Raw genomic sequence first — 17,936 nt, 5'->3', positions numbered from 1 at the left:
CCATACCCTTCCTTGTTTCAGGAACTACGATAGAACTGCTGTTGCTGAAAGAACAGAAATACGGGACTACAGAACGATGGTGAGAGGGACTCAAGGGAACTGACTATCCAGATGTGCAATGGCAAATGACCTCCAGAAACGGGGAGGATGGGGAATAAAGGTGATGACACAAAATCAAGAGCTAAATGCACATGTGTATCTATATCAACAAGGAAGGTTATATTTAAAGGTGTGGCTTGGCTGGTTACTGGATGAGGTTCTCAAGCAGAATTACAAAGTTAGATTGCAAATTTAGGAAAAAGATCTTGAAGTACGGGCTGATATGATGTTTTGAAAAGGACTGAATGGGCAGCACTGGGGGCTTTACATTTGCTATAACCCAGTTTTCACTCTGCCCAGGTGGTGTGGAGGGGTCCTTTTGGTACAACAAGCCAACAAGTGAGCCTGTACTTTACCATTTCAGAGACTAGGTATGTGCCTGGGGCAAGGGACTGGGGAGGTGGAAGTAGAGAGGACAGAAACTAGGTTCTCAAGAGTCCCATACGCTTCTTACTGCAAGAGAGCACAGGCCCTCAAATGTTAATTGGTACTGAGATCTTGGTTTATAAGTCTCATTCCTCACTAATAGGAACCAGGGTTTCCTGGAGAAATGGGGTAAATACACGAAGAGCCTGGAACATCCTATTTTGCCAGAAAATGAGGAAATGCTCAGAGAATGGTGAGTACGTGTCAAAAAGACTTAAGATCCAGCTTCAAGGGTCTCCCGCTCCTAAAATCTTGGACAATTTAAGCATCAAAAAGATAGTAATAGATTTTAATTCACTGAATAAGAGTCTACCAGTCCATACTGATAAAATTAAATAAAGGGGAAGAGATAGAGCTTTTTCTTACAGTTCAATGTCACGTAATTAATGTAGAAGAGATAATAGCATTAGAAAATGATTTTTCAATTATCAGAGGAATAACTGCTTCAGGCAAGAATCACTGGATGCTAAAGCAAGTAACTGAAACTTTAATGAGAAATACGATATTTATATAACCTCAAAGTATCTCCCCACAAACTACTATAAAGGGAAAAAGAGTAACTGTATAGTGGAGAGACTTGGCAGACACCACCCTAACCAAGTGATCCAATGTATCACAAGTAATAGAACAAATAAACATCCTGTGCCTCCTTATATCACACACTGAGAAGAACAAAACTTCACTTCAGTGGTATTCCTGCCAAAAATGCACAACCTTAAATCTAATCATGAGGAAACATCAGGCAAATCCAAACTGAGGAACATTCTACAAAATAACTCTTAAAAAAGTCAGGCCAAAAAAGATAAAGGCAGAGGAAATGTTCACATTAAAAGAGACTAAAGAGGGCTTCCCTGGTGGCACAGTGGTTAAGAATCCGCCTGCCAATGCAGGGGACACGGGTTCGAGCCCTGGTCCGAGAAGATCCCACGTGCTGCCGAGCAACTAAGCCCGTGCGTCACAACTACTGAGCCTGCGCTCTAGAGCCCGTGAGCCACAACTATTGAGCCCACATGCCACAACTATTGAGCCTGTGCCTAGAGGCCGTGCTCCGCAACAAGAGAAGCCACCGCAATGAGAAGCCCGCGCACCGCAACGAAGAGTAGCCCCTGCTCACTGTAACTAGAGAAAACCCGCATGCAACAACAAAGACCTAATGCAGCCAAAAATAAATAAAATAAATAAATTTTAAAAAATAAAAAAATAAAAAATAAAAGAGACTAAAGAAACATGACAACCAAATGCAATGTATGCTTCTATATTGGGTCCTGGCACGGGGCGGGGGTGGGGGGGGGAAGCTATAAATGACATTATTGGAATAACTGGCAAAAATTTATAAAGGTCTGTGTATTAGATAACAGTACTGTTATCAATGTAAAATCTATGATTTTTGATCACTACATTGTTTTTATGTGAAGCAATGTCCTACTATTTAGGAAATTCACTCTAAAATATCTAAGGGTAAAAGGGCATGACTTCTACAACTTACTCTCAGTGCTTCAGGAAAAATAAAATATATACAGAGAGTAAATGATAAAGCAAAAGGGACATAATATTAATAACTGGTAAAACTGGGTAAAGAATATATGGAAGTTCTTTTTTATTTCTTTCATTTATTTTTTTATACAGCAGGTTCTTATTAGTCATCCATTTTATACACATCAGTGTATACATGTCAATCCCAATCTCCCAATTCATCACACTGGAAGTTCTTTATACCATTCTTGTAACTTGTTTGCAAGTATGAAATTATATCAAGATAGAAAGTTACAAAAAACAACCAAAAATATCTGTTGAATAGTGAGTAGGAAAAATCCTAGCCTAGGTGGGGTGTGACTACGGTTTTATTAGAGTAGCAGATTTAATTACTAAAAATTATTAAAATTTGTAGTCTTCATTTTTAAGGTTAATAAATAACTTTTTCACTTATGAAAATCAGTAACATTTACCTTTTCCTCTCTTCCTTTATTCTGTTCTTTCTTTTCCCGACAACGAACAGCTTTCCCTCTGTCATTGTGAAGACTGTGTGCAGACGGACGGTGAACTCTGACAGTTGTACCTGGACGGTTACTCTGTGGTTTAGGGTCACTGTACTGAGACGACTGGCGTTTTCTAGGTCCTGGTGAGGGTCTAATCAAACACAAGATCATGAAAATCATAATCAACTCTTGGAGTTGGTCCATATATAGTTGAACACACATAGTGTGTAAGTTAGTTTATGAACTAAAGAAGCAAAGGCAACAACTGAACACAAGATAGAACTGAATAAACTTGAGGTCACTGAAATCTAAGGTCTAGCATTTAAACTGGACATAGCTGTCTGTGGTGCAGTACGGTTATATGGTAGAAATAATAGAAGTCAAGTGATCATCACCTCTCTTTTAAAAGGAAATAGCTATTGTATATCAAGGATAGATGAAAAATTAGTCTGATTCTTGGAAACTGAAGAGAGAACAATAATCAGAGAAGGGAGTTTTATCGAAAGAGCAAGAACAAAGCACAGGTGTAGAATTCACATTTATGTACTGATATATGCGCGATTTGGTACCATTTTATTTAGAATGTATCACAGTTCTGTTTTAATTAATAAAATTTAATCATTTTCCCATTTAAAAAAAACTGACATAAGCACTGGCTATGGACAGTTACAAGAACTCATGTATGGTGCTTTACCTTTATGTAGATCACTTCATCTTTATTTCTGTGGCAGGATTTAGACCTCTCAAATATTTATTAGGCTCCTACTACACTTCTAGACTTGGTTGGGGCCAGTAAAATAAGCAATAAAAAAGGCAGGGGAGTCCTATCCTCAAATATCTCAAATATAGTTAAGAAAGAAGATACATAAGACTAGGCAAGTATACTAGCAAGTGTGAAAGAGATCTAGTACTGTGGCAGTGGAAATGGCCTCCTGAAGACAAAGTAAATTGGACCTGGAAACACAGAAGTTGACCTAAACAAGATGGTACAATTGCAGACAAGAAAATCAGTGAAGAAAAGCAAAGAAAGCAAGATGAGCTTAATCTATGTAAAGGTTATAAAGATACTAACTGTAAAGACAATGGTAAACATTAAAACATGATACTGAACAGATAAGGTGGTTCAGTAAGTAGATCTAAATACTGCCAGTTCAAGAGGCTTGGTTTTCAGCTGACTGCCACCGAAAAGGTTTTAGAAAGATCAGTCTAATAATAAATAAGATACACTGATGAAGGAAACACAAAAAGCAGGGAGATGTTATCAAGGCATGAGATGAGGGCCTAGCTCAAGGAGTAATGATAAAAATCTAAGAGACACTATGAAAAAAGATACTCCTAGATGTGAAAGGTTGAGAATGAGAATTTGGGAGGATGATAAAGCCAAACCAATATATCTGTGAAAGGAATGATGAGGGTTCAATTGTGGATTTAGAAACTTGGATAGCCAAGTAGGGATACTGCTTTAAAATATATATTTATTTTTCCTCTTAAGAAAAATAATATAAAATAGACACTGAATTATAATAAAGTATAAAGAATTTGAAAAAGTCACCTTAACCCCACTATCCAGAGTTAACCACTTAACATATTAGTTTATTTTCTTATGGTTGCCTTTCATTTAAACAAAATTGGAACCATTATATACACATATGCTCATATTTTTCTCTACTCATTATATCATGAGGCATTGCCGGTATTCTTTCCTCTATCATCACCTCATAAATGACTTTTAATGGCTAGCTGGCAGTCAGTCACAAAATGTGTCACACTTTATCCACTTCTTTTTTTTTTTTTTTTTTTGGCCGCACCTTGTGGCTTGCACAATCTTAGTTCCCTGACCAGGGATGGAACCCATGCTCCCTGCAGTGGAAGCATGGAGTCCTAACCACTGGACCACCAGGGAATTCCCTTTATCCATTTCTTACTGCTATTCATTCATCCGAAAAATAATTTACTGAACTACTGACAGGCACTACTCTGCATTTAAGGTAAAAATTTTTTTTAAATAACTTTAATAAAAGCCTTTACTCTCACAGGCTCACATTCAAGTGTGGGTGTGGGCAGAAGGGGTTTCAATGAAGAAATAAACAGTACATCAGATGATGCTAAATGCTATCTAAGAAAATAAAGAATGGTAGGGTCTACGGAATAATATAGGTAGGGTGATCAGAGATGGCCTTTCTGAGGTGACATTTAAGTAAAGACCTGAAAGAAATGAGAGAACAAGCCATCAAACATCTGAGTTGAAGGAAAGACAAGTGCAGAGAACTGAAGCATTTGTGTTTGACTTGTTCAAGAAGGCTGAGGGACAGAACTGTAAGAACTTAGGTCACAGAGGTAGCAGGGAACTACATCTCACAGGGTGGCACTGAGGGACATACTGAAAACTTTGGGTTTTATTCAGTGAGATGAGAAGATGTTTGAGGGACATCAGCTGACTTTTAAAAGACATTTTAAAAGAATCATACCAAAAAGTTTTATTCTATTTCTAATCTTTCCTCTAAAAGGCTTCAACGAACCTCCTGTACAAACATATTTGTGCACAGCACTAGAAGAATGCTGGATCAGTTAAATCTGTTCTTCAAACGGGATTAAAATTTAGGCCATGTCAAGGTTAGAATCACCACCAGAGTTGAAAGAATAAGCTCTCTTAAGCATGAGTACAAATTAAGACCAACAGAAAAATAAAGAGTTTTGAGGGATATTCAGTTGAGGAAGTAAGTAAAATAAATCACAGGAAGAAATAGAAAGATGCAGCAAATAAAGTCAAAGAGGAGAACTTTGTAGTTAATAGTAATCCAGGGCATTTAAAATCAGAGACAGAAAAAAATATTGAAGAAAAGCCAGAAGCAATAAGGAGGGACACCAGGGTTCATCATTATAGACTTTTCAAGATGAAAGACTCATTTAACTCAACTTTCCATTACCCCTAAGAGAGAACCCTCCTGCCTCCACATATTAGATTGTGGAAAACAAACAGTTCATTAAATTTGAAATCAACTGAATAATCACTGGGCACATCTATTCATTGGAAAGTTCTTACCAGTAATTGATAAAGGAGTTACAGGACTGTTATAGACTGAATGTTTGTACCCCTCCAAAATTCATTATGTTGAATTCCTAAACCCCAATGTGATCGTTTGAAGTAAGGAAGTAATTAGAGTTAAATAAGATTAAAAGGGTGGGGTCGATCTCAGAATTAGTATCCTTATTAAGAGACACCAGAAAGCTTGCTGTTCCCTCTGCCATGTGAGGACACAGAGAAGAGGAAGTCATCTGCTCAGGAAGAGTCCTCACCAGGAACCAAATTGGCTGGCACCTTAGTCTTGGACTTTCTGGCCTTCAGAACTGTGAGAAATAAGTTCCTGTTGCTTAAGCCACCCAGTCTGTGGTATTTTGTTATGGCAGCCAGAGTAGACTAATACAAGGGCCAAATGATGATTCTCCAGAAGGAGGAAAAAAAAAGAAAGTAGGAGTAAGACATATTCATAGGTAAAATAAAATAAAAACACAACTTGACTAATCTATTATTAGTTCTACTTTTGAAATTAAGAAAAAGTAATCATAAATGTGGAAAAATATTCATTTTATTTATAACAACAAAAAAGGGGAGGACTTCCCTGGTGGCGCAGTGGTTAAGAATCTGCCTGCCAACGCAGGGGACACAGGTTTGATCCCTGGTCTGGGAAGATCCCACATGCCACGGAACAACTAGGCCTGTGAGCCACAACTACTGAGCCTGCGCTCTAGAGCCTGAGAGCCACAACTACTGAGCCCGCATGTCCTAGGGCCCGTGCTCCACAACAAGAGAAGCCACTGCAATGAGAAGCCCACACATCGCAACGAGGAGTAGCTCCCGCTCGCCGCAACTAGAGAAAGCCTGTGTGCAGCAATGAAGACCCAACGTGGCCAAAAATAAATAAAATTAAAAAAAAAAAAAAGAGGAAACAATGAATAAGAGCATGGTTAACTATGTAGGTTATATCCCTCAAAAGAGTAGCAAACAACCCTTTAAAAGCAGCAGAGAATAAGGTCTATGATAGCTTATAAATTATCAACGTTTACAATATGAAGAGCAAATTACTTAACCTATCTAAGCTTAAGTGTCCTTATCAGAAACTGGGGCTAAAAGTTTAGTACCTACCTTCTAAGACTGTTTTGAGAATTAAATATATATGTAATATATGTAAAGCAATTAACACGGTATTTGGTAAGTGTATGATAATTGTTGTCTACTTTTAGGATTTTTAAGAAAAACAGGGTGCAAGGTTCTATATTATGGATATAGCACAACTACAACTATGAAAATAAACAATGCATAAAAGGCTAGAAGTTGCACTAGGATGACTCTAGGATTTCCCCCCTACTTTTATGCATTTTCCTACTTGTCTTTAATGAGCCTATTGCTGTACTTTTTTTTTTTATTTTTAGTGAATTCTAAAATAAAACAGAAAATATACATAAAAGTACTTTGAGTAAGGGTAAAATTTAGTAAATATTTAGAAGGTATCAGAGTCAATAATAGAACATTAGTACTTTTATCTGGAGCTGAAGAAAATCAAAGTGGCTAAGAAACAATCAATACCCATCAGTTAATTTTAAACTGGAGGGGGAACACTTTGGTATGGTACTTCTCGAAGTGTGATCCATTGACCACCTGTATCAGAATCACCTGAAGACTTCTGGGCTCCACCTGCTATTACACCAGATTCTCTGGGAGTGAAGTCCCGGAATCCACATTCTGAACGAGTATCCCAGGAGATCTTTATGTATGCTAGAGTTTGGGAATGACTGGTATGGCAGAGTGCCAGCTTTGTAATCAAACATATCTGGGTTCGAATCCTAGCTCCACCAGTTATTACCTTTGTGATAATGGGAAAAAGTTACTTAACTTCCCTCTACCTCAGCTATCTTACCTGAAACACAGAGAAAATATGACTTATTTGGAAGGCTTATTGTAAGAAATAAATAAAGTAACATGTGTATCCTATATTAGCGCTCAGAACTCCGTGAGCACTCAATATCTAGCACCTATCATAAAATACAATTGAGAATTAACAGTTATAATGACAGAATCTTAAACACCTGAAAAACACCTGAGCAATGTTTTAATGCAAGGTTCTCAAACTGGTTAAGGAACAAAGAACCTGAAAGTCAGTGTTCTTTGTACAATTCTATTTTACACTAATGTATTTAAACCCACAATATAAACTAGGAAATCTGTTATGTGAGTAAAACAGATAAATGACACCCACTTGCACACTCATCAGTTAAAAAATATGCAGTGGAACTAAGCATAATTGGCTCTTTTGCATTTCAGTAAATATCAACTTTCACTAATTGTTCATTTGCTGGCACCAGGTAATAGGAAGCTGGGGATAAAAATACCAGAGAAAAACCTATAATTGAGAACATTTTATCTTTTCTTTTTTTCTGTGAACTAAAAAGCCCATTTTTAAATTTTAGCAGCAATATAGCTTGATAAATAGCAGTATACTGTGATAGCTTTTTGAGAACCACTGTTTTAGTCTAATTCCCTCACTTTACATAACAAAAAGCTGAGCTCTAGAAAGGTTATGTGATTTTCCCAGAGCTACAAATAATAATACAGACCTAGAGCCTAGATATTTCAATCTCCATCCCCATGTTCCTTCCATAAGATAACAGTGCCTCCACTACTTTAAGCTCATTCACAAAAGCATATTTTTGGTCTATGTCTACCTAAATTTAATTTACTGAAATGAGGCAGAGTTACATGATATACAATTTAAGAGTTACAAAAGGTATTCAGTAAAAAACCCTCTCCCATTCCTGTCTCTCAGTCCCCAGTTCCCTTCCTAGGTAGAACCAATGCTATCAGTTTTCTGTGCCAGTGTGTTTCTTAAAGGGTCTCCACTTACCTTCGTTCAACAGGTACAGGCAGGGACCAGACTTCTCCCTCGGATGCTGGAAGCTCATGCTGTGCAGCTTTTAATGGAGTGCTGTCTAGTTTAAAGCCTTCTAGTGTTTTCATGATATCCTTAACATGTTTAGCTTCCACATTTATTTCCTGCCAAACCTGATTTCAAAGGAGAATATGGCTCTTTAAATCTCTATAACTAATAAATCACTGCCAAGATTAAGTTGGGCCATTTATTAAAGATGTCAGAAGCCTCCATTTTGACATCAGATATCCAGGAAACCATACCAAAATATTCTGTTGAAATTTTAATAATGGTTCATGAATTCTTTATTTCTAATTGCAAAATTAATTCTGATAAAATGAATTAAGTATCCTGGCTAATTAAGCCATCATGACTGACTTATGGTTCTTATTCAAAATGCGTAACAAATTTAAAAGTTAGCTGTAACTTCAAAGTTTGGTAAAAACAATACTTTTGCAAGTTGCGCTTTGATGGTTCTTATGCTACTTAATTGACTTTAAAAATGCTGAACAGAATCCACTAATTTCATAACTCACTAATGGACTGCATCCCACAGTTTGAAAAATAAAGCTTCAGAGGATAAATGGCTCAATCCACACACAACCAATATATATTTTTTAAAAGCAGTCTTGACTCAATTTTAAAACTATATATATATATATATATACACACACACACACACATATATATATGAAATACTGAAATGAAGTTAGCAATATTTGGTTTTAAAACTAAATGATTTAAATATCCTTATAAAAAAGCTTAGACTTTTAAAGTAAAAGCTGCTGGCCTAAGAACAAAAGGTCTTAAAAGTCTTTCAGTGACAAATTTAAGACTCTTTATGAAATAAAGTGTTTTCCCCTTCTAATGTAAAATATGCAGAGGCAGACTTAAGGAAAGAGGTTAAGTTCAAAGAGGTAGAATATTTCTCTCTTTTAAAGAAATTTAGGACAAATATGGAATACTATGAAAAAAGCAGTTTAGTAGAATCTGAGGGATAATACTCTACCTAGAAGACCAGCACAAAAAGACTATTAATTTCTATAATATTTCTCTCCTGTGACATTGTTGAACCCTATTATAAATGCCATATTCAACTGGACCTGTTTATAGTTTCTACCTATAAACTTTTACTGGTCCTCAGTGACTAAAGTTCCTCACGTGGGATGCAAGTATGGTCTGCTTTATGATGTTCTATAGAGAATATGGTACTTGTGAGATTCAGGTGTCATCTGCAGTTTCAACAATGGCTTAATAAAGTCAATTCTAACTTTACCAGGTAAAAATGTGATCTAGAAAAAAATTTCAAAACCATTACTATTAGATACCAAAAATTAGAATAACTGAGTAGAACTCATCATACTGATGATGGCGAATATGGATTAATATAATAATCAAGTTTTAAGAAACATTATATACAAATCCATGTAATAAATTATACACTCTTAATGTATAGCTGCAAAAGCACTACCTATTTACATCTGAGTATTTTAAACCATTAAAACAAACATCAGTCATGATTCTTACCTGTTGCCATTTCTGCTGGAGGTATGTATCTTTGACTGAGTATAGATACTTGTTCATTTGATCAAGAACTCCCTGATAATAGACCATTGCAGAGTCATAATTTCCCAGCAATGCATATTCACGGGCCAATTTTACATTCTCACTAATCATAAGAAGACTCATGCTCAATTATAAGCTAAAAAAGAAAGAAACATTTAATATTATCTCTTAAAAATAAGTACTACAAAGAGTTTTTTAAAAGTATACTTTCCAAGGATCCCTGAAGACGCTCACAATGTACTTTCCATCTCTATACATTTGTTCATGCTAATTTCCACTCCTTCAAAGAAATTTCTCAGTTCCCACAGTCAAACCCTACCTATGTGTCAAAACCCCACTCAGATGGCAATTCTCCCAGTATGTCAACCTTCTGAACTTCCCAGTTCAAAATAAGCCCTCCCCCTTCTAAAGTCCCCTGGCACTTTACTGGGGCCTTCCTCTCAAGGCACTTGTCTACCTTGAATCTCTAAGTTCTTTTAGGGCAGGATTTACAGAGGAAAGGTCTGAGATGGTAACTTCAGTGCGTGACGTACAAGGCTTATTGAACATCTGCAGAACAAATGTAGAATGTTAGATTATTTTTTGGAGGGCACTGTGACACAGCAGAAAACACACGTGTTTTGAGGTTAGAAGAATCTTGGTTAGAACTGTAATTCTGCCACCTTTGTCAAGTCCCTTAACTTTAATGAGCCTTAGTTTTTAAATCTGTAATTGGGATAGTAACTATTTCCAAGAGTTGCACTAGAAGGAATAAATGGCCATTTAGAGTACCTACCATAGTGCTTGGCAAAGAGTAGGTCTTCAATAAATGCTAAACGCATCTTCCCTGAAACTTTCCATATACAAGAACTAAGCATAGTCTTTGTACTTAGTAGGATGCGGATATATGGATATGGGGTTTTTATAGGTGGGTTTTTACCTACCCTCTAGACAGAAGCTAATTCCAATCACATAAAAATTGGCCCAGAAAACAAGGGGAAAACTGATCAACTTTTTATGAGGTGAGAATCACCTCAGTTTCAAAACTAATTAAGAGCAATAAAAAGTCCATTTCACTTATGAACATGATGTGGTAATCTTAAATAAAAGATTAGCTAACTAAAAAAAAGAAAAAAAAAAACGATTAGCTAACTAACAATGTATCAGCGCGCACACACACACACACACACACACACACACACACACTCCATGACCAAGAAGGTTTATCCCAGGAATGCAATTATAATCTAAGTTGAGAAAATCCATCCTTGTAATTCCTCACACTAACGGACAAAAGAACTTCATACAAAAATGGGTAGCGCATAAAGGCATAAAGTGTAATTCATGGAAGGGAAAACCCAAACGGTTAACAAGTACAGATACTAGTAATAGAAGAATGCAATGAGAGACCCCTTTTACATTTACCAGATTAAAAAAATTAATAAATCCAATAATACTAAGTATTGGCAATTATTTGGGAAAAAGGACATTCTCACATACAATGTGTGGGCATAAACTGGTATAATCATTTTGGAGAACAATCTGGCAGTACTTAGAGAAATTATGTATGCATATATCCTATGACCCTGCAACCCTACTTTTCTGTAAATATTCCAGAGGAAATTTCACACAGATCCACAAAAGGACTTGTTTTTGGATGTTAATGACAGAACTGTTTGAGAAATCAATAGTTGGAGGTAATCTATCTATTCCTTGCTAAGAAAACAGATAAGGAAATATGGTGGATGCACCCTATGGAATACTACGTAGCAGATGGAAGCAATGAACAAAATTTGCAAATAGCAACATGGATAGATCCTCAAAATACAGGGTTGGGTATAAAAAAAACTTAGACATAGAACAAGGTCTAAATGCCAAGATCATTTTATAAACTTAAAATTATGCTATATTTATTGGGTTGGCCAAAAAGTTTGTTCGGGTTTTTCCATAAGATGTCATGGAACCTGTACGAACTTTTTGGCCAACCCAATATATATGGCGAATAAAACACTCTTTTTTAAAGGACACATACACACCTAAGAATATATATTAAATATATTACAGTGTCTGTGGAGGGTGAGATAGGGAATTACGAATGAAAAAAGAGGATGAAGGGTAGGGGAGTAACCAAAAATAAATACAACAAAAGAAGGGCCTTATATCCATCAATAATCACATAGAGCCTGTAAGGTGGCTCTCATTGACCTCTGCTTCCCGGTGTCCATACCCTTGTGTAATCACCTCCCCTTGAATGTGAGCTTGTAACAAATGGAATATACAAAAATAATGGAACATCATTTCTGAGATTAGACTGGGACTTCCACCTCGCTTACTGTCTTTTGCTCTCTCATTGGACTACTCTAAGGGAAAACCAGCTACCATGTTGTGAGCTGCCCAGTGCAGAGGCCCATATGGCAAAGAACTGATGGAGGCCCCAGGGCAACAGCCAGTGAGGAACTGAGGCCCTCAGTCCAACAGTCCAGAGGAACTGAATCCTGCCAACGACCATGGGAGGGAGGCAGGAAGTTGGATCCTCCCTCAGCTGACCCTTGAGATAAATGCAGCCCTGACTGATACCCTGACTACAGCCTGTGCAAGACCCTGAATCAGAAGCACCTAGCCAAGCTATGCCCAGAGCCTGACCAAAGAAACCGTGAGACAATAAATGTTTGTTGTTTTAAGCCATTAAGTTTTCGGGTAATTTGTCATGAAGCAATACAGCTACGAACTGAGGTCTATAAGTAATTCAAGACTGAGCATCTGAGGTCCAAAAGAAAAGGAAAAAAAATCCCATGACTGAAAAGCATGACCACTGAAAATATTCCATCTTAATAAGAGCTCTGTGGTCAGGGACCAAGGCTCTCTGTTATTTTATGGATATATCCCCAGCACCTAGAACCATGCTCCTTTCACACAGCAGATACTCAGTAAATCTTTGAATGAATGAATACTGTTAGGTTTTGTCTAACTACTAAGATTTCTTACCTTTGTCCAGTTTCTGACCCTCAGCACTCTCACACTGCTTGATCCTCAACTCATCCCTACCAGAGCTGAGTGCCTGCTTTTGCTCTGAAGCTGTATATGCCCTACAGTGACACCTCATCTGAGCAATAATGTTAGAAGGGTACAGCTGCAGCTGGCTGCTGGCAGTGTATCACTGATCTGGATAAGCAGAGACAGCAAGACTCTAACGTCTTTTCCTTCTCTCTCTCTTTTCCTTAACAGACTCCCTCCAGATCTTTCTTCCCTTCCCCCAACTAAAAAAAAAAAATCTAAATTAAGTTGTTACTTATATATAGGTTGTCCTTTTGTATTTCTGAGGGCCAGGGCTCAATGTTCCAAAATTCACAGAAGTCACTCCAGGCCTTCTTTGAAGGTTCCGTGTTATGGATACTTCTTTCTAGTCAGATAAAATTCCTGAGGAGCCAATGAATCGACATTTTCTAACAAACAAATGTAAAGTCAATCCAAGGCCACGTTAAAAATGACCTGAAATATTCTTGGTTATCAAAGAAACGATGTGTTTACTGAAAATGTATCAAAATACCATGCAATGACTAAATGTTAGACAAAAAACAAATTTTCCTATTCTTTTAGTATCATTCTTCTTCTCAAATGAATGTCAACACTATAAATTTATGAGATTCTTCAATTTTCAAGAATATATCCTTATCATTGCCAAAATTACACTTTAGGAAGACAGAATTTGGGTCTACCTGACACAATATCTGGCAGTACTTGAAGAAATGAATATATGTGAAGAAAAGCCTGTAGACCAAATTTTAACCACAGTGAACTGTAAACACTACCTGTTGGTTCAATTAATAGAACAAAAATGAGGTTATAAAATTATAAAAAATGAGACTGTCCAAAAACACAGTTGGTTTTTAAAGAGAGATTGTTAAAGAGAAAAATAAACATAAGCATAGGTGGTGCATGCTTTCTCACAGCAAGCTTTTCCTTTACATGATCCTTCCTATCAGAACCACCCTTTTGCTTAAGTGTACTGAGTATTTATTTATCTTAATGACTAAATTCATTCATTTAAACTAAGTAAGATGCAACATGAAATTTTAATTCAAATAACAGAGTCAAAATTTTTTTAAACACTAAAAACTCAATATTACAGCAAAATTTCTAGCAAACTTAATGTGATGCTGTGTGGTCCACAAAGAGTATCTTTTTAACCAGTCAAACAGCTAAAAAACAAACAATCCAGAACCACTGTTGTAAACAGAAATTCAACATTGTTTTTAATACAGTAAATTCTACAAGATTCTCTAATCCTTAGTATTTGTCAGAATTGTGATACCAGTTTCAAAATAAGATGCAGAATCCGTTGTAGACTATATAATATGCCTAATACTGAATCTATAAAATGTAAAAAGGTCTTGAATAACCAACGCCATAAAGGAGCTTTATATAGCTTTTCATAGTCTAAGAATGTTGGAAAGTCGATTGGCACTGCCTTTTTTTTTTTTTTTTAAGATATGAAACAAGTCACAAGGTATTAATACTAATACAAGACAAAGAGTTTTGCCACTATTTCTCTGTGTGAGAACTCACTGATTACAAAAACCATCTCCTTTGGAAAAGAAAATAAGGCTGCACACTGAGATATTTAGGCCTGTATGAACATCACAAGAATCTTTCTTGATACCTTGGTGTTCTAGCATTGTGACTATGGGGCAAAGATTTATCTCACACATTCTAAAACGTTAGGAATGTCCTCAGCAGTATCTAAAGGTCTGATTTCAAAGAGGAAGACAAATGAGTGCTTTCAAGAGAGCAGCAATGTTAGTAACTGATATAAAAGTTAGTAACTAATATAAAATTGGCACTTCGCAGTTAAAAGAGAAAATTATTTTTGAGTAAATAAGGGCCTGAGACTATCCACTGCAAGGCATTAAGGATCCACGTTCATCGCTAACTTCATCACCATATAATATACAGTATGAAACAAAGTTTCGAGGGATACGTTTTGTAAAAGGTACCAACTCTAAACAAAAAGGGTCATAGCCTCCCAGAGGACGCCCGGCTCCAGAATAAACTAAATAAGAAATAACATCCTCAACAATAGCACACCTACCTAACAAAACATAAGAAAGGAAGCTGCATCCCCAAAGTCAAGGCTTCTGGTTTTTTTTTTTAGGGTAGAGCGTTTCGGGCGGGGGCGGGGGCGTGGACGAATTCGGGAGAGGACCAGTCAAAAAAGCGAGGAAATAAAAACAGGTTCTCTCGTCCGGAGACTTCTCTAAGGAGACAGGCCTAGAGTGGGATCGGCAGGAGCCCCCAGAAGTCTCCGGCCGGACAGGACTCCTCCGGTAGGGGGACCTTCACCCGAGCCACAGGTGTCAGCGACAACAGCAAGGACCTAGGACCTCGGCGCAGGCACCGGCAAGTTCACAGCAGAATGCGCAGTGGGATCGCCTCACAGGCTCCCGAATCCCTCGCCGAGCCGGCCACGTGGGTCGGGGATCCCCAGGAGACCGAGAGAGCCAACACTCACCTGTGTCTCCGAGGCTCCTCGGGAAGCCGCCCAGCGGCAGGCGGAGCGGGAGGGCCGAGCGGGGCTCCGGGCAGCGAGGAAGGAGGGCCCTGCCCTGTCCTGCCCCAACCACCGTGTTTTGTGCTCACGGACCCAGCACTGCCTGGTCCAACCGTCACCAGTCTCAGGGCACTGCTTCCACTCGCCGAGAATTTGAAGGCAAACCCGCCAGGGTCACTTCCGGTGCTGGGGGGGAACCTCGGAGACTCCGGCGCAAGCGGAGCTACGCCCCGGGAGCGAGGACGCCGGGCGGCGTGCGCGCGCCGGGCGCCGGCTGGGCGGGGTCGACGGAGGTGGGGCGGGGCCGACAGTCTGGGGCGGGGCCGGGGGGGGGCGGCCGGGCGCGCCTGCGCAGTTCCGCGCCACAGCCTCCCGCGCGGAGTGGGCGGAGACGGATAGTGATGACTCAAATTAGAGTTACCCTCTCGTGTTCCTCAATACGTTTCGCAGTGCTTCCTCACTTTTCCTCCCACTTGATTTTCATCACTCTCTTCAGAGGTTAGGAGGTCAGAGTGTCTATTTTACAGGTGAGTGTCAAGGGTCAAACAATTCGCTTGTGACATATCCTGTTTTAGAACCAAATACTCAGAATTTGGCTGAGGCGCTTGTCACGACATAACATGAATAAAATAGAGAATGGGTAAACAAAGGTATTCGGACACAATGATGGTGGAATTTTATATTCTTGATTTTTTTGCTCAACGTTTTAATGCAACCAGACAACAAAAGTATACTCCACGATGTACAGAAACATATGTACTCGACAGTACTAGTGGCCATGCTTCCTCCAGGATCTCCATCCTCTACTTCCACCTAAGGTGGCATAGAGGCACTTAAGACACGTTATCCTCTAGGAGTGCATGGTAATTAAAATTCTGATTTTAAAGCATCCCATTAATTTAACACAGACGTATATAAAGGCAATTCAAGGGAAATACATCCATTCAGTCCACAGATGTTTATTGAGCAACTAATACATGCCAGACAGCGTTGTAGGCATTGGGTAAACAGTGGTCAACAAAATAGAATGTTTCATGAAGCTTAAAGTCTTGTAAAATTCTCAACTAAGTAGAAAATAATAGTTTTGCTATGATGGATTTGAACTCTATTGTAATGTAAAGTATAATTAGTATAGGAAAGTATAATTAGTATAGCTTTTTGAAATGAAAAAAACAATTCAGGGAGGTACAGGTTAATTACCCTAGTTAGACTGAATCAACCTTCATTTTTTATATGAGTGAAAAGGTATGTTGAATTATAAAGTCAATTTATAGTCTAAAAGCTTCTCAAAGGGCACAAAATAAATACATATTACATGCCTCCATTTATATGAAATTCTAGAACAGGCAAAAGTAGTCTACAGTAACAGAAAGGTGGTCAGTGTTTGCTTGAGGCTGGATTGGGGGTTGGGAGAAGTGAGGGGAAGGACTAGACTGCAAGAAGGCATGCGGAAATGTTTTGAAGTGATGGAAATGTTCTATATCTCAATTATAGTGGTTAAGCAGGTGTATATGTTTATTAAAACATTGAACAGTGCACATAAAATGGATGCATTTTATTGTACATAATTTATACCTCAATGAAGTTAATTTTTAAAATTAAAAAACCTCCGAACACTGGCTTACATTTACTACTTCTGTTTCTTCACTAGTTGTACTAGTCTAGGAAGACTAGGGTACCCTATAGTAACCTCTCTAAATTGAAGAGGTTTCAAACGCCAGGAATTTTTTTCTTCTCATTTACTCTATATGTTCATGGTAGAGTGGATGCAGGCACTGGGACCCTGGACAGTGGAAAAAAGAAAATGCGATAACTTGCATAACTTCTGCCTTGATATGAGACGTGCCACTTCTGTCCACATTTCATTGGCCAGAGCAAGTCACGTGGCCAAGCCTGATTTCAAAGAGATGGGACATTGAGCTCTACAGTGTGCCCTGAAGGAAAAACAGAATATTTGTGTACCGCCCTCATGACTACTACACTAGTCATTTCTTCTTTTACAGTGTGGCTTCTACAACCACCATCCCTCTAAAATGATTGCGTCCAAACTGGGACTCAGAAAAATTGGAGATTATTTTTTCTGGTGAATGGTGACAGTAATTTGGCAGGATCATAGGACACATACCGGGAAGTTAATGAAAAGTAGGTAAAAAGGTAGGTGCCAGTAAAGAGTTTAAATTTTGTTCAACAGGCACAAAGGAGCCGTTGAAGGTATTCAAATGAAGGCATAATTTAGACAGGAAATAGGAAGATTGATTTGGCAACTGTGAGTAGAAGCGTTTGGAGGGGAGAGAGAATAGATTGGGCGACTCTTGCAAGAAGTGTTGTGACTCCTGGAATTACACAGGAGGGAATGACATGCAGACCATTTCTCGACATTATGTATTTGCTGTCTTTCTTGCCCCAGTAGGTAAACTT

General features: G+C 38.2%; 1 protein-coding gene across 1 annotated transcript in view; it reads right to left on the bottom strand.

Annotated features, from left to right (window-relative positions):
* KATNA1 (katanin catalytic subunit A1) overlaps nt 1-15,570 on the bottom strand; it is a 33,628-nt gene extending 18,058 nt beyond the window's left edge. Inside the window, exons 1-4 of the mRNA XM_059941018.1 lie at nt 15,480-15,570; nt 9,953-10,127; nt 8,402-8,559; nt 2,472-2,652 (exon numbers count right to left, since the gene is read on the bottom strand). Coding sequence (XP_059797001.1) covers nt 2,472-2,652; nt 8,402-8,559; nt 9,953-10,114 — 501 coding nt within the window. The 5' untranslated portion in view covers nt 10,115-10,127; nt 15,480-15,570. The remainder of the gene's footprint in view (nt 1-2,471; nt 2,653-8,401; nt 8,560-9,952; nt 10,128-15,479) is intronic.
* Nucleotides 15,571-17,936: the final 2,366 nt, after the last annotated feature.

Source organism: Balaenoptera ricei, chromosome 12 (assembly GCF_028023285.1).
Source record: "Balaenoptera ricei isolate mBalRic1 chromosome 12, mBalRic1.hap2, whole genome shotgun sequence".
Lineage (NCBI taxonomy): Eukaryota > Metazoa > Chordata > Mammalia > Artiodactyla > Balaenopteridae > Balaenoptera > Balaenoptera ricei.
Note: the sequence above shows the minus strand (reverse complement) of the source record. Positions and strands in the feature narration are given on the sequence as shown.